The 24,357-nt window shown below is 49.7% G+C and overlaps 1 protein-coding gene and 1 long non-coding RNA gene across 5 annotated transcripts in view; one reads left to right on the top strand and one right to left on the bottom strand.

Annotated features, from left to right (window-relative positions):
* Positions 1 to 6,922: 6,922 nt before the first annotated feature.
* On the bottom strand, positions 6,923 to 9,280 carry LOC125091776 (uncharacterized). Its single transcript, XR_007124753.1, has 3 exons — positions 9,136 to 9,280; positions 8,275 to 8,391; positions 6,923 to 8,041 (listed from the first exon to the last, which is right to left on the bottom strand). It is a non-coding gene; the product is annotated as an uncharacterized LOC125091776 (long non-coding RNA).
* Positions 9,281 to 9,374: 94 nt separating this feature from the next.
* PRAG1 (PEAK1 related, kinase-activating pseudokinase 1) overlaps positions 9,375 to 24,357 on the top strand; it is a 46,827-nt gene continuing 31,844 nt past the window's right edge. Inside the window, exons 1-3 of one of the 4 annotated variants that reach the window (XM_047715759.1) lie at positions 9,375 to 9,654; positions 13,815 to 14,305; positions 16,348 to 18,182. In XM_047715759.1, the coding sequence (XP_047571715.1) occupies positions 13,976 to 14,305; positions 16,348 to 18,182 (2,165 nt within the window). In that variant the 5' untranslated portion in view covers positions 9,375 to 9,654; positions 13,815 to 13,975. Of the gene's footprint in view, positions 9,655 to 13,814; positions 14,306 to 16,311; positions 18,183 to 24,357 lie in introns of those variants that run through there. The other 3 variants (XM_047715767.1, XM_047715775.1, XM_047715783.1) reach the window with 3 other exon arrangements.

The following is a 24,357-nucleotide window of genomic DNA, read 5'->3' on the forward strand; positions in this document are numbered from 1 at the left end:
TTGAATTACAAACAAAGCAACACTATGCCCCGATTTGAAAAGTCACATTTATTTTCATTCTGGACACTGGCTCTGTGGGATCATGCAAGTGAATGGTGCTGTCATCCCCACTTGGACTCAGTCAGCTGAACTGGAAGAGATTTTGTGTTTGTGGTTTTCTTTTTCTTTCTTTCTCTTTCTTTCTTTCTTTCTTTCTTTCTTCCTTTTTTTTTTTTTTAAGAAAAGAGATTAGTGAATGCGTGTCTGTTTGAAAGCAAATTCCTTTTGGAGCAAAACACCAGCACTGTGTCCTGGTGATGAGTCCTCTCTCCTCATCTTGTGAGCCTTGACCTACGGATGAGAATATTAGATAATAAAAGGTTTCTTTTGAGAAGAATCAGAGGTAAAACTCTACAATTCCCTCATCTCACAAATGCACGTTTTTCTTTTTCCCTTTTATGCTCTTGTGTTACATCTTTTTGGAAGCTGTTTTCTCATTCAAACAACCCCTACAGGGCCAGCAAGTCTGGAAGAGCTGCAGGTGTCCCCTGGCCACTGTTTAAAAAGCCTACTTGTTAATCAGCCCCATCACGTGTCTTTTGACCCCTTTCCTGCCCTGTTCGCTACATGTCTCTCCCTGCCAGCCACCACTGCCACTTCTAAAAGGAGGAAAAAAACTGAACAGTCGGTCAAAAGGGCCATTATCCTAAGGCCTCCTTAATAAAGCCTGGGGCTTTCCAGTAAATTAGTTGAAGGTTTTGCTCTCCTCCCCCTTTCTAGATATGGTGGTCCCCTCCCCCCCATTCATTGGTCACTTGCAAAGCTTGGTGACTCTGCTACCTTCTGTGACCACTGGACATTCTACCAAGCATTCCTCCCGGAGCCTCTCAGCTACTCTCTTGATAGGTCAGAACCAGTTAGGGCTGTAAATCCACAAGCAGATTAGCCTGACCTACACAAAGTACAGCAAGGGGAATATTGTGGGCAATGCTGTCTGGGAGTTTAAACAGGGGTTCTAGCAAATAAATAAACCACTTCCCCCACCCCTCCAGTCTTCTATACTTGATTATTGACTGTTCTGACCATGTAAATCCACCCCATATGAGAATGCTAATTCTAGGAAATTCTGACTTGGGGAGAATTCATTTACTGGTAAGCACCAGTGTCTGGAGAAGGCTCTGGGGTTGGATAGAAGGTTCTAGATAATCTATGTCAATTACATAGTGTGGGCCTAAAATTGAAGGAAGCTTGCATGTATCTGCAGGTCCTAGAGAGGAAGGTTTGTTTGCTTCCCCCCATGTCACCCTACCCCACCCAGCGCAGAAACCAGGCACCATCTGTCCCTTCACTCAGTTCATGCTCTCAGAAGCATGAAAGGAGGAAGCAGGTAAAAGTATTTTTGGTTTCCTCATGTGGTGGACCATAGAGAGAAGTAAGATGTCCTCAGAGTCACTTGGGCTGTACCAAAATGGGATTTTACTCCTAGAAAGGGCTGAAGCTGGTTATTAGTAAAATGCTGTAAATGTCCAAAAGATGGTCTTTCAATCCTTTTGTAGTAGATTTCCTATGAGAACCCTAAGGAAAAAAGAAGGAAAGAAGAAAGACCACCTCACTTTAAGGGTGAATAAGTAAAGGAAACAGTTTGCTTTTCAATAGGCTTATAAAACTTTACAATAGATGGCGAATGATGTATCTTTCTAGAAAAATAAAATAAAAAACTTTCTTTTCTTCTACCATTAAACATTCCTTGGGAAAACATGATTCAGAGCACTGGCTTACCTTTGTAAGTAAAACCCCTTAGATACAGTCCATATAATGACAGTCTCACGGCTGGGTTTTGACGAATGATGACTAGGTCGCGGAAGCCAACAAAAACAACGCAGGGGTCAGGACACTCAGAAACCTACTGACCTAGTAAAATGCAAAACCAAAGCTGCCTTGGGGGAGACAAGAGGAGAAGGATGTTCAGCGGTGGGATGGTTGAATGGTGAAGCGTGTGATGTTTTCTCATCCATGATTTATCAGGTGGCAAATAGGCCTGGAGTTTCTGTGACTTTATAGAATTGTGGATCGATCTGTTTCCTACAGGAGCTTAAAAACTGATGGTCTTTTGAACGACTAAGGCTCACTGACTTAAAGGTAACATGACATTTGGGGTGCCTGGATGATTCAGTCGGTTGGACATCCAACTATTGATGTTAATTCAGGTCTTGATCTCGGGGTTGTGAGTTCGAGCCCCATGTTGGGCTCCACGCTGGGTGTGGAGCCTACTGAAAAAATAAAATAAAATAAAAATTAAATTAAAAAAAAAAAAAAAGAAACATGAGCGTTTCCAGACCTGTTTGATTCAGCAATAGGTAGTTCACTTACAGAAACATAAGTGTTTCTCTCAATCTCTCTCTCAATTATAGGAAGTATATGTAGCACAAAATACACCACTTCAACTTTTTTAAATGTACAGCTCTGTGGTACTAGGCACATTGACATAGTTGCCCAACTCTCAGCACCACCCGTCTCCGAAACTTTTCATCTTCCTATACGGAAACTACACCCATTAAGCAATAATTCCCTACTCACGCATAATTTCCCCCCAGCAACCACCATTCTGCTTGCCCTCTCCGTGAACTTGACTACTCTAGGGACCTCACATAAAGCAGAATCATACAGCAATTTTCCTTTTGTGACTGGCTTATCCCACTTGGCATAACGTCCTCAAGTTTCATCGTGGTGTAACAGGTGTCCATTTCCCTCGTTTTTAAGGCTGAATCATATTCCGTTCTTTTTCCTTTCATAAACAACTTCATTAAGATATAATTCACATCCTACGAAGTTCGACTCTTTAAGTGTACGATTCAATGATTTTTAATTTTTCAAGTTGTGTGATCATGATTCACAGTCCATTGGTAGAACACTTCCATCATTGGAGTGAGAACCCCCGTGCCCATTGATAGTTAGTTCCCGCTTCCAGACCCCATTCCCACTCCCAGCCCAAGGCAGCCGTTCTTCTACTTTCTGTCTCCGTCAAGTTATTTCTCCTCGATATTTCCTATAAATGGAATCTCATGTTAAGTAATCTTTTGTGCCTGTCTTCTTTCAGGTAGTGTAACCTGGAAATACATCCATGTTGTCACAGGTATCAGGGATTTATCGTTTTATTACTGAACAGTATTTCACTGTATTGACAGAACATTTACTTATTCATTCACCAGTTGATGGACATTTGGGTCTTTTGTACTCTTTAGCTCTTACGAATAATGCTGTGTGAACATTTGTGTGGGAGTTTTTGTGTGTCCTTAGTTTCATTTCTCTTGGGTAGATGTCTAGGAGTGGAATTGCTGGGCCAGAAGACAAAGTTATAGTTGACTTTTTAGGAAACCGTTAAACTATATTTCCCGAAGTGGCTGTAGCATTAGGAGGTTTTCTTAGAGTAATGAAGCAGATCTTTCAAATGGGCTTGTTTTTTCTTTGTGACTCTTCCTAACATCAAATATTCTGCTTCTTTCCAACCCTGGCTCTAGCTCAGTCAGAAAGCCAAGCAGCGGGAGTCATGAATTAATTCCTCAAATAATCCTCATTTTCACACCCTTAACTCACAGTGAGTCCACATTAAAAACCAAACAACCTTGACATCTCAGAAGAACAGGGTTATAAAATGTCTCAGGAGACCTTGGGCAAGTCATGTCAGTCATTGGGGACCTCAACATCTCCATTTTGTCCCTGAAGGATTAGACCTGGATGATCTCTCCTGTCCATTAATGATATCTCTGGAATGTACGTGGACCGGGAACAATCCTTTGATGGGCTTTGAGGTTCATCTTGATTCATACTGCCTGGGTGTGGAGATAAAGAGTTTCTCAACCATGCAAATGCCAACCCAGGTATGGAACCAGGACTTTCTCCTAACCATGGGCCCTGAAACCGGAGAGAGAGAGAGCTATCAGTGAAAGAATGGCCATTCTCTTCCTAGGGCAGGCTGAACAAAGGGACATGCTGACTTTATTACAGAAAGCTCTTTGGCCTTATATCCTTAGGGGACATTAATTAACCTGTCTCCTGTGTGTCATGCTCTTTGGAGCTGATTTTTAAAAATCTTTATCTTCTGTCTAGAAGCAGGAGTGTATATCATTCATTGGCACACTTTCATTTTAATAACTGTATTATTTTCCTAGGGCTGCTCTAACAAAGTACCAAGAACCAGGCAGCTTAAAACAGCAGAAAGGTATGGCCTCAAGGTTCTGGAAGCTGGAAGTCTGAGATTAAGGTGGAGGCAAGAGGCAGGCTCTCCCTAACAGCTCTGGGGTAAAACCTTCTTTTGCCTCTTCTAGCTTCTGGTGTACGCAGGAAATTCTTGGCCTTCCGGGGCTTTTAGAAGCATCGATTTAGTCACATGGCCTCTTCTCCCATTGTGTTCTCACACAGTCTTCCTTTTTTGGGTGTCTGTCTCTTCCCTCCTTTTTATGAGGACACCAGTCACATTGGGTTAGGGACCAACTGGATGACCTCGTTTTAACTTGCTTACCTCTTTATAGACCCTAATTCCAAATAAGGTCACACTCTGAGAAACTGGGTTTAGAATGTCAATCTGTCTTTCTGGGGGGAGTGGGAGAACACAAATCAACCTATAACAGTAACATTTTTGAAGAAAATGAGGTTTGCAATAAGGTATCTGTCACCAAATACACAACTAACCGTGTTTATGCTATAAAAGGAAAAAAAGAAAGTGTTTTCCTTCTTCAGCCCTTGACGTCTGAGCTCTGTGGCACTCGGACACAAAGGAAGATCATAACAATCTTGAACCCTTGGCTCTCAGTCCCATGTGGTTTGAGATTCTGACATCCAGCAGTTATTTAAATAATAGCTTTCAGTTTTGGTGAAAAAAATCTATTCAGTGCTTGGAATATGATACTGTCAATTATTTAGAATATTTTATCCTGTGGAGAATTGCCTAGGACTAGAGTCGGGGGGTAAGGGGAGAATGGGATGTTGGAAAAGGTTTTTTAAAACACTGGGACACAAGGATGTAATGCCATAATCACAGGACAGGGGTTGGCTGATGAAATTCCTTGAATTTCCACAGTTCAGAGAAGAAAAAGATAAGTTGGGTTGGCAACCAAAAGAGCTGATTATCACTTGGGGAAAAAGAAGGAGGGGAGTGGGGCTGTGCACACTTGCTGGACCAACCTTTGGCTGGCTCGCTGAGACGACCAGCCTCCAGCTCAGATGACTCCCTCCCAGCAATTTTTAGAACTTTTTCCTTTGCTTCTTCCCTGACCAGTCCCCTCTGGGGTGGCTTTGGGCACCTGCCTATGGCTTCCAGTGATTCCATCCTATCTCATCAGCGGCCCATCCTCCTCCCCGTTAAATGCCCTTTTCTGGACCAATAGCCCACTGGAGGAGCCCACCTTCTCCATCCCATGTTCCTCTGTCCCTGATTTCCTTCTTCTATGGGGTCCACTGGAACTTCCTGCTGTTATAAGCAGAGTAACGAAGAGTTTAAGCTGGTCTCAGACACTCTCCATCTGACACAATTCATTGCAACCTGAATTCCCTTCACGTCACCTCCTTCCTGGCTAGTCTCCCTCTGCACACGGCTCTAGGTTTCAGAAGGTCTCAGAGAGAGGGCCCATGCTCTTTTTCTCCATGGCGTCTTCTAGATTACGTGTTTGCCAACACTTTGCCACTTCATATCATCTCTTCTCCAATGTCCTTCATTTTTTTCTATGGTTCCAAACGTCACAGCTGGCAGGATACCGTCCTTCCCCGGTTGGCTGCCATACACATCAGACACGAGAGCCCACTTCCCTACTTGTACTAGCACAACCATTAGTCTACCAGTCTCTGGAGGTTAAAATTCTGCTGGTTATCTTTGATTCCTTCCTCTCCCCCATAGTAGCACCAACCTGGGAATTTCTGTGAGCTTCCTATGAGAAAAGGCATACAAATCTGTTAGCACACAAGGCCTGACACAGAGTGGATGCTCCACCGTGCAAGCTGTTATTTGTAAATATCTTAGTGCCCTCAGTGAATTACTAAGCAGTCAGTCCCCAGATCTCCCTCTTCACATCTTTCCAAACCATCCATCCCACATCCCTGCTTTCCATTCCCACTGCCCCTTACCTCCTATCTGGACCAAAGATAGAAACTCCAAGCCAGTCTCCTTGTCTCTCACCTCTTCTCCCACTTCCTAATCTATCTGGGATAGAAGATCCAGGTAGAGCCAATGAAAAACTAGCTTGGATGACGTCATTCGGTTGCTCAGAAAAGTCAGTGCTCCCCCATTGGTAAGTTTCCTCCTTCCTGCCAGTCCCACGCTGTGGTTTCAGCCTCATCTCCTATAACCACGCTCAGCCATACCGCATGGGGAATCTCTGCAAAGTCTCTTGCCTCTCCTCTGACCACTCTTTTGTGGATACCATTCTCTCAGTCTGGAAATTTCCCACTGCCCACAAATTGAAATCCTTCTCATCCTCCTAAGCCCCCTGCCTCTGTGAAACCACTTTTTGGGTTTCTGTCTTCCTTCTTTGAGCCCCCACTGTCCCGGCATTACCTCCAGCTCACAGACCTGTTTTCCCTGTAGGACCTCATCCTGAGCTTTGTAAGTAGAAGTGCTCAATAAATGTTTGTTTACTAACACTGAACCCCTTTCTCCCTTTAAGGGGAGAGACACCTCTCTGCTGTTTGGAGCTCTACTTTCCGGCTGGGGAGAAATCAGGCATTAGATTACTTTGGTTCAAACTTCCATGGTCCAACCCCTCCAGTATCCCAGCTAACCTCTTCTCAGTATATTTTCATGTGTACACTTCCTCATTCTGCCATTTTGCCGTTCTAATTTCAAACAACTCTAGCTTACCGACCACCAAAGCACTACCTATCCCGGCCTTTGTCCTAATTTCCCCCCATTTCACGGCTGTCTTATACAGACTGGTGCTCATAGACTAAAACCTTAAAGGGAATCACTCTTCTTCAAGGTCTGATCTGTATCTGGGAACCCGAGCCCTGCAGTTAGAAGTGTCATGAAATGGACCGATAAGTAACTAGAAGCAGAACGCTGTGTACACACCAATGACATTGCATTGCAGAATGCATTGTGGAAGTTCGAGCGAGAATTGTTTATTAAAATGCATGAGCTTACCGTGGCTTTACCGAGGAGATAACATACTTAACAATCACTGGTGGAACCCTGCATGAGAGAACGGGTATTTTATGTGGCTCTAAGTGGGTCTTTTGAAGTATTTTTTGATTCTTTTCATTAGGCAAGATGAAGCCATCTTTAAGACCATGTTGCTGGCATGAAAAGATTCACGTGATATGCCAGTAACTACGGAATAATGCATTTATTTTGTGTGAGCGCAGCAAAACACTTGGGGACACGGATTATTTGGCAGAAAGACTGAATTAACCCTTCCATTGCCATCCCACGCCACAGAACTGCCAATCTCGTCACACCGTTGCCTTTGCTTCTGATCCTTATGTTCTTCCGCCTGTTTGTGTGTTAGGGATACGTTAAGTAAAGAGAGGAAGATCAAGGGGGAACGGGAATGCTTTCTCTATGCTCAATCCTGTGAGGTGGGTGTCCCCAGCCAGGCCTTATAGAGGGAGAACTAGAGGCGCATCTAGCCTGAATCATGGGAACAAGGAACTTCTCGAATCCCAGGGGTGCGCCATCTCCCACTGTAACTGAATCGCATGCATGTCCTTATGCCATTTTTTTACTTCTCTGGTACAGACCACTTTGTACCTACCTGCTTATCAACCCCCCGGCCCCCTGCGCCCTCCCTCCACCAACAGGTCTTGTAAAGAGAGGCCTGGCCCCTTCTGTTTTGTTGGATGCTGACGGAGGCTAGCCAGAGTTTCCTTCCCTGTTTGTTCACATGGTTTCCTCTCACTTTGAGAAGAAGGAAAAATCGGGCTGGACTGCCAGGACTTGGAGAGGGCAGCACGGCAAGACCGGAATTGTCCACCAGTGGAACCAGATGGCTGTTGCTACCGGTCCCAGTATTACCGCTGTTCAGCTGACAGGCCCTGGCAAATTCTGTGGTCCTCTGCGCGTCAGGTTTCTTCCCTGTAAAATGGGGATGGCATCCCTCTCGTAGGGTGGCTTGGCACAGGGTAGGTACTTGAACAATGTTAGTTCCCCTTCCATCCCTCTATGCTATCTCCCCTCCCCCCAGTTCTATTCACACTAAGGAGAAATCCAGACATTGGACCATGAGGAAGTATTCCTTATATCCCTCTACCGTTCCTCTTTTCTTGCACCCAAGCCAAACCTCAAGAACAGGTCCCCCCTCCACCTACCTCCTCACCCTCAGTCCTGCTTTCACTGCCAGATCTCATGGAAAGCCCTGGAATCTCAAGGGAAACCAGTCTAGCACCTCTCAGCTGGCTGGAGCCTCACGGGCTTACCCCTGTGGACTGAAAGGCAGAGGACCTAATTGGAGTTGCCATACATTACCTCTCTGGGGAGCAGGAGGGCCAGAGGGGAGGCCACAGGTGTTTTTCCAGGGTTTTCTTTCTATTCCATTCCACCACATTGCCCTTACCCAGGCGTGCTTACGGTGGTGACCCTGGCGCTCGCTAATTCCCTGAGGAAACACCCAGGTCCAGGTTCCGGGCCCGTCACAGGCCACTGGAGGAGGCGAGGAGACTGACTAGGTGGTAGGCGGTCATACTCTGTTACAAGAGTTTTTAGCCCGGGGACTCTTTCGAACTCAGTTTATCTCAGTGAGTGAGTCACTCAGGGAAAACTGTAAACACAGGTGTAATACGGACCCGCGGAAGCCCTGGCTGTCGGTCCAGGTGAGGTGTTAGACCAGCTCTCCCCAGCCCCAACCCTTCCTTCTATGTCCAGAAAACTGAAGTTCCTGGGGGTGAAGCGACGTGCCTGACGCTCAGTCCCGGGATTGAGCGGGACCAGGAATCCGCGTTCGGGAGTCCCAGCCGGGCTCCCTCGCGTCCCCCCACCCGCCTCCTCCCCCGCCACAGTCACGGCCAACATCGGTGCCCACGCAGCTTTCGCGACCCGGGGGTCTCCCGACCTCTCTGTTCCACTCCCGATCCCTCGCTTTCTCGTTCCCCTGCCCAGCGGCCGGGCTTTACCGCCCCGGGGTCTAGCAGAGCCGGCCGGATGAAGGGATGCCGGACACCTCTGATACCTACACACGCATTGTGCTCAAAGGAAGGCAGCAAGCCGGGATCGCCGCCGCGGCGGAGGCGCGCACCGCCGCCTCTGGGGCGGGGGCAGGTGGGGGCTCGGCTCCCGGGTCCGAAGGCACCCAGCGCCGGGGCCAGGGGCGGGGCCTCCCGGGCGGGCGGGTGGGCGCGGGAGGGAGGGAGGGGCGGGGCGGGGAGAGTTGGGAGCGCTCGGGGCCGGGAGAGCCGCAGCCCTGCAGCAGGGAGCCGGAGGCGCGCGGGCCTGCGGGGGGCTAGGGGCGCGCGGGGCGCCGGCGCGGACTGCGGAGGTGCGGCGGGAGCCCCGGCGCGCGGCGGAACCGGAGGCGGAGGGGGCGGAGCCGCGCTCGCAGCTGCCACCCGGCCTCCGGGCCCAGGCAGAGGACACCCGCCCGCGGCCGGGCACGCACCGCGCGCACTCACTCTCCAAACAATGCTCCGAGGCGCCCGGCGGGGCGGCTGGCGGCTGGGCGACCGGCGGCGAGGCCGGGGGAGCGCGGCCCCGAGGTGAGCCCGCGACGCTTTCTCCAAATCCCGTCTCTTTTTGTCTGGCGAACGCGGCCGCAGAGGGGAGCTCCGGGGCGGCGGGGAGCGCCTTGGTGCCCGAGAGGGCGACTCCCCTGTCGGCTTCCCCCGGGGTGACAGGCGGCCGCTGGCGGAGGGTGGAGCGTCCGGACCGCGTGCGCCCGGGGGTTGTGCTCGAGGTTGGAGGCGCTGAGCCGGGAGCACCCGGGAGCCGGAGGGTGTTTTCGATTCATTCGAGAATCGCGCTTTTTTTAAACGGGGAAACTTTCCTTCGAGTTCGGGGAGGGGAAGCCGCCTGTTCAGCCGGTCTTGTTGGGCTTGCTGTTCTGTCTGGGGCAAGAGACCGAAGCGCTTTGCGAGTTGCTAATGGGGAAGACTTCATTTCTGCCGCAGGAGTATTGTCAAAGGAGCGGAGAGGGAGAGGCCGCCGGGGCTGCTAGGACGGGGACCCCGGGGGCGAGATGGTTTGGGGCCCCAGGGTAGCCGCCTCGTGCGCTGCCCCGGCTTAGATGTCAGCCTCCGAGCCCCCAGAGGGAACGAGATGATGCCTTTCTCCCGAGCGCTGGCTGAGCCCCCTGAAAGGCGTACTGTGGGCATGTTCCTAACCTTTGCTCCTGCTGCTTGTGTCCCCAGCTGGACACACACACACACACACACACACACACACTCTGAGAAAACAGAACCTCTCCACCTCTCCGCTTTCAGGTCCTGTAAAAGGGAATGGAGGCAGGGCCGGCTAGACGTGTTTATTTTTCTCAGGTAGAGCTCAGCCGGCGAAGGCATGGCTTTGCAGAGCTGGAAAGCCCAAAGGTCTACGGGCCAGGAGTTTTGCAATGAGATCAGGGCAGAGCAGGTTCCACGGACCTTATTGATCACTGGCCCGAGCTATGGTGTCAGCCTTTTCCCTTTTTGAGAGGGAGATGTGACAGGAAGCCCTGGGGAATTCTGTAGCTACTTTGTTATCAGGGGATCCTGTGGAATCCGGCTGTCCTCCTTGCTGGCGCAGGCTGTAGTGTAACCCATGAAAATCACATTCCTACCACTGAGATTAGATTACATAGCATTGGAGAAGGAAAAAATAAAATTAAAAGTTGGGCAAATATCGTGACACCCTGTGTGTGGGGGGGGGTGTTAGGGAGATGTGTTAAGGTTATCATTTTGTTCTTTCTGCCTGGGCAACCCCTACCAGTGGAGTATTGAAATCCAGACACCTTCCACATGTACTTTTCTTTTTCAGTGTTGCATTAATTTAATCTTCATATATAGAGAGATAGATATAGATATCTGAATATAGATACAGAAAATATGAATATTTTCTGGAATTCTGTCACTTCAGAGTAAGGCATTAACAGCCTTTGATGCAAGTGTGAGGGGCATTTTGAGCCACAAGATTTGATTTTATGGATCTGGCCACCATTCTTCAGATTCTTTCGAAATGGGATGGGAGTGTGTCTGACAACTTCAGTCTTGCAAACTGTAGCCACAAATCCCGTGCAGAAGTTTGCAGAGGCAAAGCTATTTTATCATGACTTGGATCAGAAAGAATGCTGGGATCTTTTTCTAATCTTACACTGCTGCCTCCCACTGAAATGGGGGAATTTGCATAATTCTGGGGGCTGCCTCCCCTCTGAGGTAAGGAATGTGGGCAGGAAGGTGCCATTCCCAAGCTGTGGAGAGTCAGCGCTGGGAGGCCCAGCACTGCTACCACCCTGAGAGCGTCACTTGAGTTTTTCACCATCTTTCGCTGAAAACAAATAGGTGATAATTCCAGGCAAAGAGCTCTCTAGACAGAACTGGAAAAGGATCTTTTCTTACTTGACATGATGGTAAATTCTTTTTGCTGTGACTGTGAAACCAGTTTTCACAGGAGGCAGTGAATTTGTGATGGTGGAAGTCTATCGTTTTCATTCTGTTCTCGTAGTCAAAGACTTCCCCTAAAAACCTTTGCATCTCTGAGCAGTGGTGTGGAGAGCTGTGCCCATGTCAGAGAATCTCAGAGCTGGGCATGGGAGCCCAGACAGTGTGCGTAAGCCGGCAAACGTTCTGAAGGAAGCTGCCTGTACCTCAGTCATCCAGAGCTGATCCAAAGTCCCAGGGCTGTTGTGGGCCATCGGGGACAGAGAATGGGGCACTCTGGCACCAAGCAGATGTGACAAGTTTGTGCTCTGGGTGGCCTGCCGGGGGAGGAAATGAGGGGCGGCCATCCCAGACTGCCTCTCTATGAGTCTGTGGTAGCCTTGAGGAAGTGGTTGGACGCCCACCTCCACAGATAGCTCAGCCTTATAAGGAGCTGCAGGAACGTGAAAGGCTCCCACAAAACGGGCTTCTAAGGTGTTCTTTCCCCATCCCACCAACGGGGCTTGGGAGCCTTTGCCTGCAGTAAAGGGGAGCCTCTCTTTCCCTGTGGTCAGGAAGCCAACCGCTCTCCAGGAGAGGACCAACTCCCCGCCTTGGGGCAGGGATATGGACACTTGCTCTCTGAATACCAGTGTGCTTCCTCTACTTCCCCCAAATTCAGCAGCAGAGCCGAAAGCTCTCTGTGGCTCAAGATTATGGGAGGAAAGAAAAATCCTTGCTCTCCTCCTCTGCTTGTTGAAGCTTAGTGACCTCTTCTGGGGAACTTGGTGAGGCGTGAACCTGCTACTCAGATATATTTAGGGGAGGAGAAGAACGCAACCCACAATCATCTTAAAGAGAGGGATGCCTAAGCCTCCACCAGCAGTTGCTGAAAGACAAACACTTGCCTTTATTTTGGAGCGTTCATTTAGCTTCACGAGGCAGTGGCTTCACGGTGATCCTTGGAGGGAAAGGAGGCAAATTTAGCTCTGGTCCTTGGTGATTAAACACCCCTGTCCGTGAGTGTGGAGCACTGGAAAGAGAGCATGCTCCCTGCAGATGCTGGAATGGGCTCCTGGCTCATTCCACCCGGTTAGTCCTGTTGATAATTTGTCCGGCATCAGCCCCAAAGCAAGTTCTCACTGGAGGAGAGTGGAGAGCAAACCCCAGGGCAGAACTCCCTTTTTGATGAGAATCTAATCACCCGCGGTTTGTAGAGATGATTTTCTCATGAACGTTTTCCTTCTGAGGAGGCCAGTTCATTTAAATGAGGGAAGGAGAGCGAGGAGCGGCAAACAGGCGATGGGCAGCCACCGTGTGTCACGAATGACGTGATGAAAGTTGAAGGGCTTCCAGCACAGTTGGCCTTTTGCCTTCTAGAACCACCAAACTCCCTGTGTCTTTTGGACAAGTCTTAGTTTATGTCACTGCCGTTGTTTCCTCATCTGTAAAATGGGGATAACAGCTCCCTGCCGGGCTGTTATTCAGGCTAATTGGCTAATATCTGCAACCCCTTTGAGCTCATCTTCAACAGGTGAATTTACTAGGTTCTCTGGGAGAACCTTCTGCTCCCTGTTTCGCTGTCAGAGACAACTCTTGCAACAAGCCGGCTGCCTTACCCCTAGGGCTATCGTCGGGAAAAACAATTGTGTGATAAGCTCTTCCCTCTGTTATATTTTACCTGGCCACCCTTAGACCAGAGGGCTGTGGTAATTGGGCATTTCTCTTTCTGTTTCCCTCCTGGCCTGCAGCCCCAGCTCTGCTGACCTCCCTGAGCACTGGGTTGAAGTAAGGGGAGGAGGGCCAATTCCCAAGATGCTGGATCTCCTAACGCAGTTCCCCTGAGGGGCAGGCCGGCCCCACACCTCTCCCCTTTCTCATCCGTACAGTGTCCGCGGGGCCAGAGGTATGGCTTCCAAAGCTAGGCTCAGGGCCCAGGCCTTCCTGCCCACTCACAGTCCTTGCTTGGTGTGAAGTCGTGGCTTGTCCTCTGGAAGGTGTGAAGTCGTGGCTTGTCCTCTGAAGCCACCACATTTATTTGCTGTACAGCTTTGTAGCTCTTGTCCCCAGTGCTAGACCCCTTCGGCCCTGGGGACTGAAATGCCCACTGGGCTCTGTACTCCCGTCCCAGAGCTGTGTTTGGTTTTTACAGCTTCTGATAAGGCTGCCCCACCGGAGAGTGACTAAGAGCCTTACGGCAAATCGGTGAGGGCCTCCGAAAACGCAGAATTGCTAATCTTTACCTTTTATTTTTTTTCTCTCCTTTCCTCCTTCCTCCCCCTTCTACTTCCCCTCGAAATAATCAGACTCCAGCTGGTAATGCAGCTGTCCTCGGGCTGGGCAGCCCTCTGATCGGCCCAGTGCTCTGCCACTATTCCGGGAGGCCGCCCTGCGACCCACCTCTGTCCCCCAGAAGCCCACGCCGGAGAGCTGAGCGCAAAATGAACCAGCGCGCCGCGGGCTCAAGATGCACCAGACCGTCCGCCTGAGCGCCGAGAGCCCGAAGATGTCCGCGTGCAGTGACTTTGTGGAGCACATCTGGAAGCCCGGGTCCTGTAAGAACTGCTTCTGCCTGAGGAGTGACCACCAGCCGGCGCCCGGCCAGCCCCAGCCCAGAGCCGGCCACCTGCCCCCTCCGCCTCGCCTGCCCCCCCGGCCTGACGCCTGCCGCCTGGAAGATGAAGCCGTGAACGGCTCGCCCTACTCCAAGCCCACCATCGCCGTGAAGCCCACCATGATGAGCGCCGACGCCTCCGACGTGTGGACAGAGGCAAACCTGAGCGCCGACGTCTCGCAGGTGAGGCTGACTAACGCCCGTGGTATGTTTACGGGGGCTGCTCTTGCTGTAACGGGATGGCTGGCCGGCAGCCAGGGAGGGCTGTTAGAGCATGACTCCCGAGGGGTGGCCTCCGGTCAGCCCACCCCACGACTGCTCTTTCCCAAGTCCTGCCCTCCATTCCTAGCTGCGCTCCCTTCCATCTGTCCCTTCAGGCTGAGAACCATCAGGCCGGTCCCGCAAGTGGCATTGGAGAGTGTCTTAATTATATAACTGGTGGCACACAAAAATGCAGCTTTAAAAGGAAAAAGTTTTTGAACTTTTTTTATCGCTAGTTTACAATGCATACACGAGTAGCAGTGATGGCATAAGGAATGCCCCATGTCCACGGCCATGAGTGTCCGCAGATGAACTCATGACCCCGTCTTGCTTCCTCTCTGCCCCCAGCCCCACCCTCTCCTCCCTGGGATTTTAAAGCACACCCCAGGCATTGCACCATTTCTGCCCATGTCTTTAAAAAATAAAGTCTTCCTAAAAAAGGGAACCACAAGGCCATGATCACACTTGACCTGTGAGTGGTCATCCCTTCATATCTACTTCCCAGCCGGTGTTCATGTTTCCCGTTGTGAAGCTTGGATTTCAGCAGTTTTGACCTGGGACCCCTAGAGACCGTTATATCCCCAGAGATTAGACTGGTCTTCTCATCCCACAGGTCCCCCTTACAGAAGTATAATTATTTAGAAGTCATGTAGAGCCTGCTGCCTCTAGACAGGTCTAGGAAGCTGGAAGTCTAGGACATCTAAGAACCTCTGGGGACTTGTTTGACCTTTTTGCCTATTCTGCTTTTCCTAAACCATCATGCTGAGTGGATTAGTAAGGGTGTTTGAGCCCATGTGAAATCAGAGGTCAGTTTTAAATTGGAGGAGGCTTAACTGAGGAGCGGCATTTCCTGTGGTTGCACTTAGTTCCATGTCCTTCCAGAACCACTCCATCAGTCGGAAGCTGGTTACACCCATTCACCAGGCTGCACTCAGGACCTTTGGTCTTCGCAGACATATGCCGGGGACTCCTTCAGTTCAGAATCATCTTGGAAAGGAGGCAAATGGTGGCCCAACTTTGAGGCTGCTTCTTAAAGTTTTGGGGCACGGGGAGACTTTAGAAGGGGAGGGCAAGGGGACCGTGACTTCAGTAATGGGAATGACCATCTACTTCTTCTTCTTCTTTTTTTTTTTTTTTTTTTGAGAGAGAGAGTGTGTGTGCATGTGTGTATGAGTGGGGGGAGGGGCAGCGGAAGAGAGAGAATCTCAGGTAGATTCCATACTTAGTATGGAGCCCCACATGAGGCTTGATCTCATGACCCCAAGATCATGACCTGAGCTGAAATCAAGAGTTGGACACTGAGCCACCCAGGTGTCCCATGACCAACCTGCATCTTTGCCTCAGAGCTCAACTAGTCCAGCCCCTTTTGCAAGCTCGGGCTGAGTCACACTGCCTGTAACTTGGAGGGGGAGTAGCTCTTCGGCAAGGCCCAGAGAGCAGTAAAGGAGCTGGGGACCCAGTTCAGAAACCAGCCCTCACTCTCCTACCCTACCACCCTCCCAAGCTGTTTCAAAAAGCCCCATGACTTTGGTTTCTTCAGCATTGTACTGTGACACGGTTATCAAAAAACTAACAGACATAAAACAAAAATGCACCCAAACTCAAAACTCTTGTTTTCAAAGCTCTTAGGAGAATTTCTCTCATCGGGCCATTTTGAGGGAGAAAGCAGAATGTCCTTTTTCAGATTTTTTTTTTTCCCCTGCCTCACAGACTTAAGCCAAAAGAATTACAGACCCCGGGTGGGAAGCACAGCTCAGTGTCTGGGAAGACCACTGGCTCCGGGGGGGCCCCAGCCATGAAGAGAGTCTGTGGGGAGATCAGAAGGTAGGCGTGCTCTGCAGGGAGGGAGCTCTGCAGCACGGAAGACCATTCACAATGTCATGGCACTTCCCTCTCACTTTTTCTCTCTTCCTTTTTTCTCTGACAAGGTCTAATGTAAGTCTTTTAACCTTGGGGCTGTGTAGGTCATCTGGAGACGAGCCCCCGGCAAGCTCCCCCTCCCGCAGCAGGACGACGTGCCGATAGTTTACCTGGGCAGCTTCCGAGGCGTCCAGAAGGCCGCTGGGCCCTCTGCCTCCACAGATGGGCACGCTCGCTGCCCCCCCGCCTATGCCATGGTGGGGCTGCACAGCCTAGAGGCCCGTGGGGAGCGGCCCACCGCCTTCCACCCCGTGAGTTTCTCCCCTGAGAAGGTGGGACAAGAAGAGAAACCCATGTTTCCCTACCAAGAGCTGACCTCCGCTCAGGAGAGCTTCCGCCAGAAGGTGGCTGCCTTTGCTGGGATGACGTCTGGCTGTCACAAGGGCCCTGGGCCCTGCCCCTCCCTGCAGCCCCTGCGGGAGTCCCTGCCCTTGGAGGATGACAGCTATCAGAGGTGCTCACCTCCGGGGGACAGCGAAGGGGGAGAGTATTGCTCCATTCTGGACTGTTGTCCCGGGAGCCCCATTGCCACGGACACGTCACAGGCTGAGAGTTCTCCGTGCAGACCCGGCAGAGGGGACCACTCCCCGCCATGCTGGGAGCAGGGAGTGTGTGCGGGGCCCCCCGAGGAGGAGAAGCGGGTTCTGGGCTTCCGGAGGGAGGGTTCCGAAGAGAACCCACCCCGCCTGGCCCCCAAGAAGCTGTCCCTGACCTCCGAGGCTGCCAGCTCTTCCGATGGCCTCTCCTGCGGGAGCACCAGCAGCGGGGCCGGCAGCCCCTTTGCACCTCATCTGGACAGTGACTACTGCTCCCTCACGAAGGAGCCTGTGCCAGGGAAGCCGCAGGACTCAGGCTGCCACTTGGCAACCTCTAACAGAGGCCTTGGACTAACGGGGGAACCCCAGCCTCCAGCTCCCCTCCGAGAGGTGGTACAGCCTGAACCCATCTATGCCGAGAGCACCAAGAGGAAGAAGGTGGTTCCAGCACCTTCCAAGCCACAGGCCGCAGTGGAACAGGCAGCAGCTGCTCAGGGCCAGGGCCAAGGCCAGGGCCAGGTACGGACAGCTAACACCTGGGCTCAGAAATCAGCATCTGGCTGGGGCCGGGACCGGGAAGGCCCAGACATGGCTCCCCAGGTGGCAGCCACCATCACAGTCATGGCAGCCCACCCAGAAGAGGACCACCGGACAATCTACCTGAGCAGCCCTGACTCTGCTGTGGGGGTACAGTGGCCACGAGGGCCCATGAGCCAGGACTCTGAGGCAGGGGAAGAGGAGGCTTCAGCTGGTCAGGGGACGAGCTCCAGGGAAGGCGCCCGTCCCGACGCCAGTGAGAACACGCCCAAGGGGAAGCCTGCCATTCCCCCCAAGCTGTCCAAGAGTAGCCCTGGAGGGTCCCCCGTGTCGCCGTCTACCTCCCCTTTCTCGGACCTCAGCGAGGGGAGCTCCACAGGTGGTCCCGGGCCCCAGACTTCCTCCAGGGCCCCCACAGACTCTGCTGCTTCCTGCCGGGCCAACAGCGTCGCCGCCACTGGTGACTCTGCCCGGTGCCACCCGCCTGCTGCCGCCGCCTCCACCTTGGACCAGAGGAGGCCCCGGTACCAGACGGGAGCCTGGAGCCGCCAGTGCCGGATAGAAGAAGAGGAGGAGGTAGAGCACGAGCTGTTGAGTAAAAGCTGGGGCAGAGAGATGGAAAATGGCACCGCGGAGCCCTCAAGCTCCTCCACCTGGCACCGTCTCCGCCCCACGGACAGCTCCTCTGCGCAGAGCAGCAAAGTTGGGACTGGGATGAGCAAGTCGGCCTCTTTTGCCTTCGAGTTCCCCAAGGACAGAAGTGGGATTGAGGTATTCTCACCTCCGCCACCGCCTCCGAAGTCGAGGTGAGTACAATGGTCTGTGTGTCCCTCAGGGCCCTTCCAGAAAACTTTGCTCTTGTCCTAGACCGGAAGCCCTCAGGCCCAAGCCCTGAGTCCTGCGCTCTGGGCACCAGCGTCAGCCCAAAGGCTCTTGTGCCTTTATATACGCTTCTGAGTTGTTCATGTTTGTGCTCAGCAAACAAGCCTACCAGGAGGGCCCTGCCCGGTCTTTTTGAAATGACTCTTTCCAAGAAGCACTGCCAAGCTGGTCCTCCTCTCTCCCGGTGCTCAGAGCTGTGGAAACTCGTGCCGTTTTCCTCCCCGTCTCTCAGAAGTCTCTCTAGCAGGCTTTTCTGGGGGAAATGCCCTGATTCCCCATTTCTTTAGACATGCAGAAGAAGGCCAGGGGGGACTACAAGGCAGCATTTGGAGAGGCAAAGAGATGGGGAGGCCCATGGGCGCTGCCAAATGTGTTCCAGAAACAGTTAGGCCTTGGAGCCAAGAGCAGAATACTAGGAGGCTCTGCACGTGGTTAGTAACCTTCAGATGTGGGTTTTTACGGGGAGGAAAAAAAAGAGGAGTTCATTTGAGCACGCTGAAACTTATAGCTTTTCTACCACTTCTCTGCAGTCTCCTGCCAGTTTAAAGTACCTTTCAGAGGCCTAAGAAAAAATAAGTGCCTTTTTAATGATACTGAGTTGTGCATGGAATATAAATTCTGGGAAAACATAATTTCCCTCTTAGTCCAGCAAAATGGATTTCTACCAGGGAAAGGAGAAAGCTTGCTGTGTTTTGTTGTTGTTGTTGTTATTCTTTTGTTTTTAAAATGACAGCCTTTCCAAACAGGCCTTTTCTAGTTGTGTCATTTCCAATGATTCTGTTTCAGCCCAGTGCCTCTGGGCTGCTGTCGGAAGCAGGGAGCTGTCCACAGAGAGATGCAGCTGTGACACTTGACTTTGAACATCAAGGCGTCTCAGGCTGTGATGCTCTCTAACATGGGCTTTTTCCGTGACCACTGCTTTGTTGTGCTATTGCACTGGCTACCTGCCATGCGGCGTAGACGTCCTCCAGGTCCTCAGGTGGTTGCAGACTCCTTTTGGCCGCAGTTTTAACTTCCTGAGTGAATGAGGGAGCCAGCAGCTAAGAATAGCTCCCGTTTATATGGTGCTCACTATGGACCCGGCGTAGAGCTAAGGGAATTAGACCTATTAATGCATCTGATCCTCAGAACAGCCCCAGGAGGTAGGAATTACCACCCCCAATTTATAGATGACAAGGCAGAGATAAAAGGAGCTGATGTCACCTGCCAAGGTTACACAGCTGTCCCTGGACAGCTCTGCTCCTAACACATAGGGCACTTCAGCAGGTGTAGGAAGCGAACAAGGCATGAGAGGAAAACATGGGCATTGGATCTGTCTGCCTCAGGCCTCGTTAGGTTAGTGGGATGCACACGCTTTGAACTTGATCAGAAAATCAAGTTTAGACAGCATCTGTCTTATCTATGGGCTGAGTGATCTTGAGCAAGCCACTTGGGGGTGACTGAGCCTCCCTAAAATTGGATGGGAATAACAATGCTTTTATAACACCCTGTTGTTGAAAGACTCGAGTGTGATGAACAGACTCCAGTAGAGAGGTTAGTTACTATTATTATTACTTTTTTAAAGATTTATTTATTCATTTGTTAGAGAGAGAGAGAGAACAAGCAGGGAGAGCAGCAGGCAGAGGGAGAAGCAGACTCCCTGCTGAGCAAGGAGTCCAATATAGGACTTGATCTCAGGACCCTGGGATCCTGACCTGAGCCAAAGGGAGACACTTAACCAACTGAGCCACCCAGGCATTCTGAGAGGTTAGTTATTATGTAGGCAAGAGCCACATAGGGCTACTGGTGGTGCAGAGACACCCGTACCCTATGGGAACCTCCTGACCCACTCCTAGGCATATCGCCTGAACACTACCTGGTTCCTTGGAGAAGAAACTAAACCTTTCTCATGGAAGAATTAAGGACTTGGCGAAACCTAGTCGCCACAGCAATGTGACTCAGGTAGGGTTTGTGTTAGCGGCTGGGTTGAGATGAGAGTTTTTTGGCCCAGTTTGTTACGATAAAACCATTGGGTTATATACAGCTCAAACCTGGTGGGAATCTCAGAGGTTCTGGGTTCCAGCTCTTAAAAACAAGAACAAACAGACAAACAAAAAGCAAGCAAACCGAAAAAGTTCTTATTTTCAGGACTTTTGGGGGAAGAAAATCTAGGAAATAAAAATAGCTTAAGGGAACCAAAACAAAACAAAAAAATAGCTTAAGGGAACCTAGAAAAGAGCAAAGAGCGCCTGGTACTATTTAAAACAAACTCATATACGTATATATTTTTTCATTTGGGGAAGATGTTTTAAGCATTACTGATATCTCTTGAATCATCTCCCTTGTGAGAAGATAAGAGGGTGGGCTTGGGACCATAAGGTGACTTTTAATTCTGGAACTCAAAAATAACTGAATCCCTCTGAGAAAGGTGCCGGAAACCCAGAGTCTTTGAATCTAGCAGGTCAGGGTGAAGGCAGATCACCCTATTCTACAAGAATAGAGCCCACGGTGGATCCGGAACCAATACCAGTAGTACACTGGTAACTACGGCAGGCTGATGTCAGTTTTCCAAGATGGAAAATGTTGGAAGGTCTGTGAATGACATTGAAGGTTAACTCAATTTCTTTGCATGGCCCATCTGTTAATGGGTCCTATTTCTAAGAATCAGCCTCACCCGTGAACAAAAATAGCCAATCTCATATGACTCTAGAGAAAGGGTTTGTTTCATGTAAGACAGTGTTACTTTTCACTTACCTTCACTTAGATCCTTCTGCTTTCTTGGACTATTATGGAAGAATGAAGAATCGTTTTATGGCTTGGAGTTCAAAAAAAGGGGGGGGGGGAGGTTGACTTGGCTTTCCTGGGATCTTGTTTTGGATGTTTGGCAGTAGCTTTTCTGATTGTCTGAGATGTTGTCCTCTGTAAGCTCCCATTAGGGTTCTGGAGAAGACTCTTGCCATAATGCCATATAGGCTAGATTTCATACCCTTTTCATACCCTTTATGCCCATTTCATATCCTTTAGAGGTCTTTAAGTGCACCCAGTGTTCCTCCCAGCAGATGAGGCATGGTCCAGGTCTACCAAGGCGGCCACCTACAAGTTCTGGCTCACTGATTTAGACCAATGGACCTCACCGAGGGAAATAAGCATGGGCTTCTTAGTTTCAATGTCACGTTCAAGACTTAAGGCAGTTTCATGAGAGCGGCAGCACCTGGGGAAATAATTAAGATGTAGAAGAATCAAATTTATTTCTGCCTTTTATTTCTTCGCAGATGCAAACCTGGTTTTAAAAGACTTATGGCTTTTGAGTGACAAGGTCAGTTGAGGGAGAATCCTCTGATTAGCACAGACAGAAATTTCATAGAGAAACCCCAAATTAGGATGAGAGGCCTGAACTCCGAGGAGGATTGAGAGCATGGCAGGTGAATAAGAAGGAAGACAAGTTTATATAGTTATAGTGGCCAAAGGTCTGGCCCCAGATAAGACTAACCAAAAGAAAAGAGTTTCCCCCAAGAAAGTGACAGACGTTTACTTTTGACGTTGTCACTCATGCTCGTTGTGATTTTACCCCACTGCTTAACTACATTCTCCACCCTCTGCGGGGATTCTGGGGAGCAGAGACCTAGTCTATCTTTGGGCTTCTGCTCATTCTTGAATCCCTGCTCTCCCTCCCATGTCACTGCTCCCCAGACAAGTGGTGACAGTGTCACAGATGAAGCACTTTTCTGTCCCCAGAAGTGGCCACTGGGCCATTGGAATAAAAATCAAAATGACTTCATTGTGTGGTCTCTTAGTAAAATGGTCTCTCAGCATGAGCCCCAGGGATGGAAATGGAATGATGGAAATCGGTATTTATCTTCAGACTCCATATCCAATCTGAGTTAAGCTCCAGATGCTTTATTCCTGAGGCATTTTCTGCTATAGTGGATTACTGTAGAATGGCAACAATTTACTAGGAAATCCCATAGTCTTGATGTATAATGGGCTTTTCTGTGTGGCATTTTAGGAATCACAGTTTGTATTAGAAAGCACTATGTGTGCTCTGAGAATCTTCTCTGGCTGTGTTTAGCCTTTTCGACAAAGCTGATATAAGGTAGCTGGAGGTCGAATCGATCCAGGGAAGAATGAATACTGGGGATAGTTCAGGGAGAGAGACTGCTCCGGCGTATACACTCAGTTTGGCAAACAGAACAAAGCACACCAGCAAGGCACGTTTGTATTCTGCTTCCTGCCAGGGGCAAATTAATAGTTGGCTTCTTCCCCGGAGTTTATGGATAGAAACTGAAAACACTGGACATCTAATGATGCTGTCTGGACCAGGGAGGATGAAAATTGATTCCTTTATTTCTATTCTGAAATTTAGAAAAATCACCGGGTTGAACAGTAGTCTATATCAAGAATTTTGGGACTTCTCTCCATTATGGAGCACACATCCAAGGCTAAGGTTAGGTAGGGATTAGATTCCTTCTGTAATTCATCAGGTGTCTACTTCCTGTTATGTTCTGTGTAAGGTGCTAAAACACCAGTGATTGGATTCTGGCCCTCACGGCCCCCGAGGGTTGAGTGGGTATAAATTAAATCAGCGGATGTGTTGCCTGACCACCATGGGCTCTGCCCATGTTGTTTTGGTTCCTTTTGATGAGATTCATTATCACAGCAACTGGAGTCTCAGCACATCCTCGTTCTGTTGGGTAACACAGAGGTAAGTGCAGCTCGGTGTCCCAGAAGAGGAGCGAAAGAATAGTCCTTCCTTTCAGTGCCTTTTGACCCCATTCAAGATCAAGGTTAGTACTGGTTTATAGATAACCATTTATTTTTTAAAAGGCAAGATGGGGTGGGAAGGCAGATGCTCCTTGATGGTCAAGTGCATGCTTAGCCATCTGTAAAAACACAGTAACCTGTTTGGTGCCTGGTACATAATAGATGCTCAAGAAATACATGTTGAATTGTAGGCAGAGAAACATGCTCAGCTTATCTCACTTTCTGCAAAAGCACTATGCTTTGACATCAGGAAATGTTGAGAAAGGAAGAAGTAGCCTTAAATTCTTATATCCAAGTATTTTTCTGAAACCCAGGTTTCTGGTTTGCCCCAGTACTCTGTTTAGGCAGTTAACACAGTATGACTTACACCATGTTCAATTGGATCCCTATTTGTATCTTGTCAAGAAATTGTAAATTCCTGGGAGTGCAGGAACCATGTTCTGTATGTTTTCCTTTGACTTTCCCATAGGGTGCCTCAGCATAGTACCTGGGACATAGTAGGTATTCAATAAAGGATTATTGAATTGGGGGGGGGGGGGGCAAAAGGCCAGAGAGAATTACAGAACTTGGCCTGATTTTTCACTAGATAGCCTCTTATAATTCTGTGCCTAGCCTTGCTCAACAGAACATTGTCACCTTGAGCGAAAGAAGCCGAAGTTAATAATTATTAATGCTTCAAGATGGGCATTTCAAGGTGCCCTATAGGCACAATGCATCCTTTCATGGATTAATTTCTCTCCAGCGCTTATACATTTCAGTTTTGCAACTGGGCTCATACTCTGCTCTTTTTTTTTTTTTTTTTTCCCCAAGCTGAGCAGGTGTGTGGATCCAGCCCTCTCTCTTGCCATAAGAATGTTCCTTTCAGGTAGTTATCACCTAAGCACCTTTCTCCCCACCAGTGAGTCGCAAGGAAGTCTGGGTGTGGTTTCACTGCTCTTGGGAAGAGATTCTTCATGCTTCCTGAGGTGGGTTGAAAAACACATGGGTGGGCCATATGCTTGAGCCCCCTTCGTCCATTAAGTGATCTGATGGACTTTTTCCTAAAATAGCCAGCCTACTTTTTGGGTGTAGGACTCACCAGTTGGTGAGAAATTATCTATTTGTGGTGCGAGTCGTTTGTTACACTGTGTTAGGATCATGGGTGTGCTCAGGGAAGGATTTCCTCTTATCAGCGTTGATAGACCAACTGCGGAGAATACTCCACGGCCCTTTCTGCAGCTAATAACCTTCAGAGTTTAAGATCAGTCTTCATCCTCTGCACTAGAATTGCTTACTGTTTTTTTATATTGACTCTTGGTCACATCCCTAAAGCTGTCGGTTGTTAAGGGTGTTCATGCTCTTTTCCATACAAGTTTGTAA

Source organism: Lutra lutra, chromosome 2 (genome assembly GCF_902655055.1).
Source record: "Lutra lutra chromosome 2, mLutLut1.2, whole genome shotgun sequence".
NCBI lineage: Eukaryota > Metazoa > Chordata > Mammalia > Carnivora > Mustelidae > Lutra > Lutra lutra.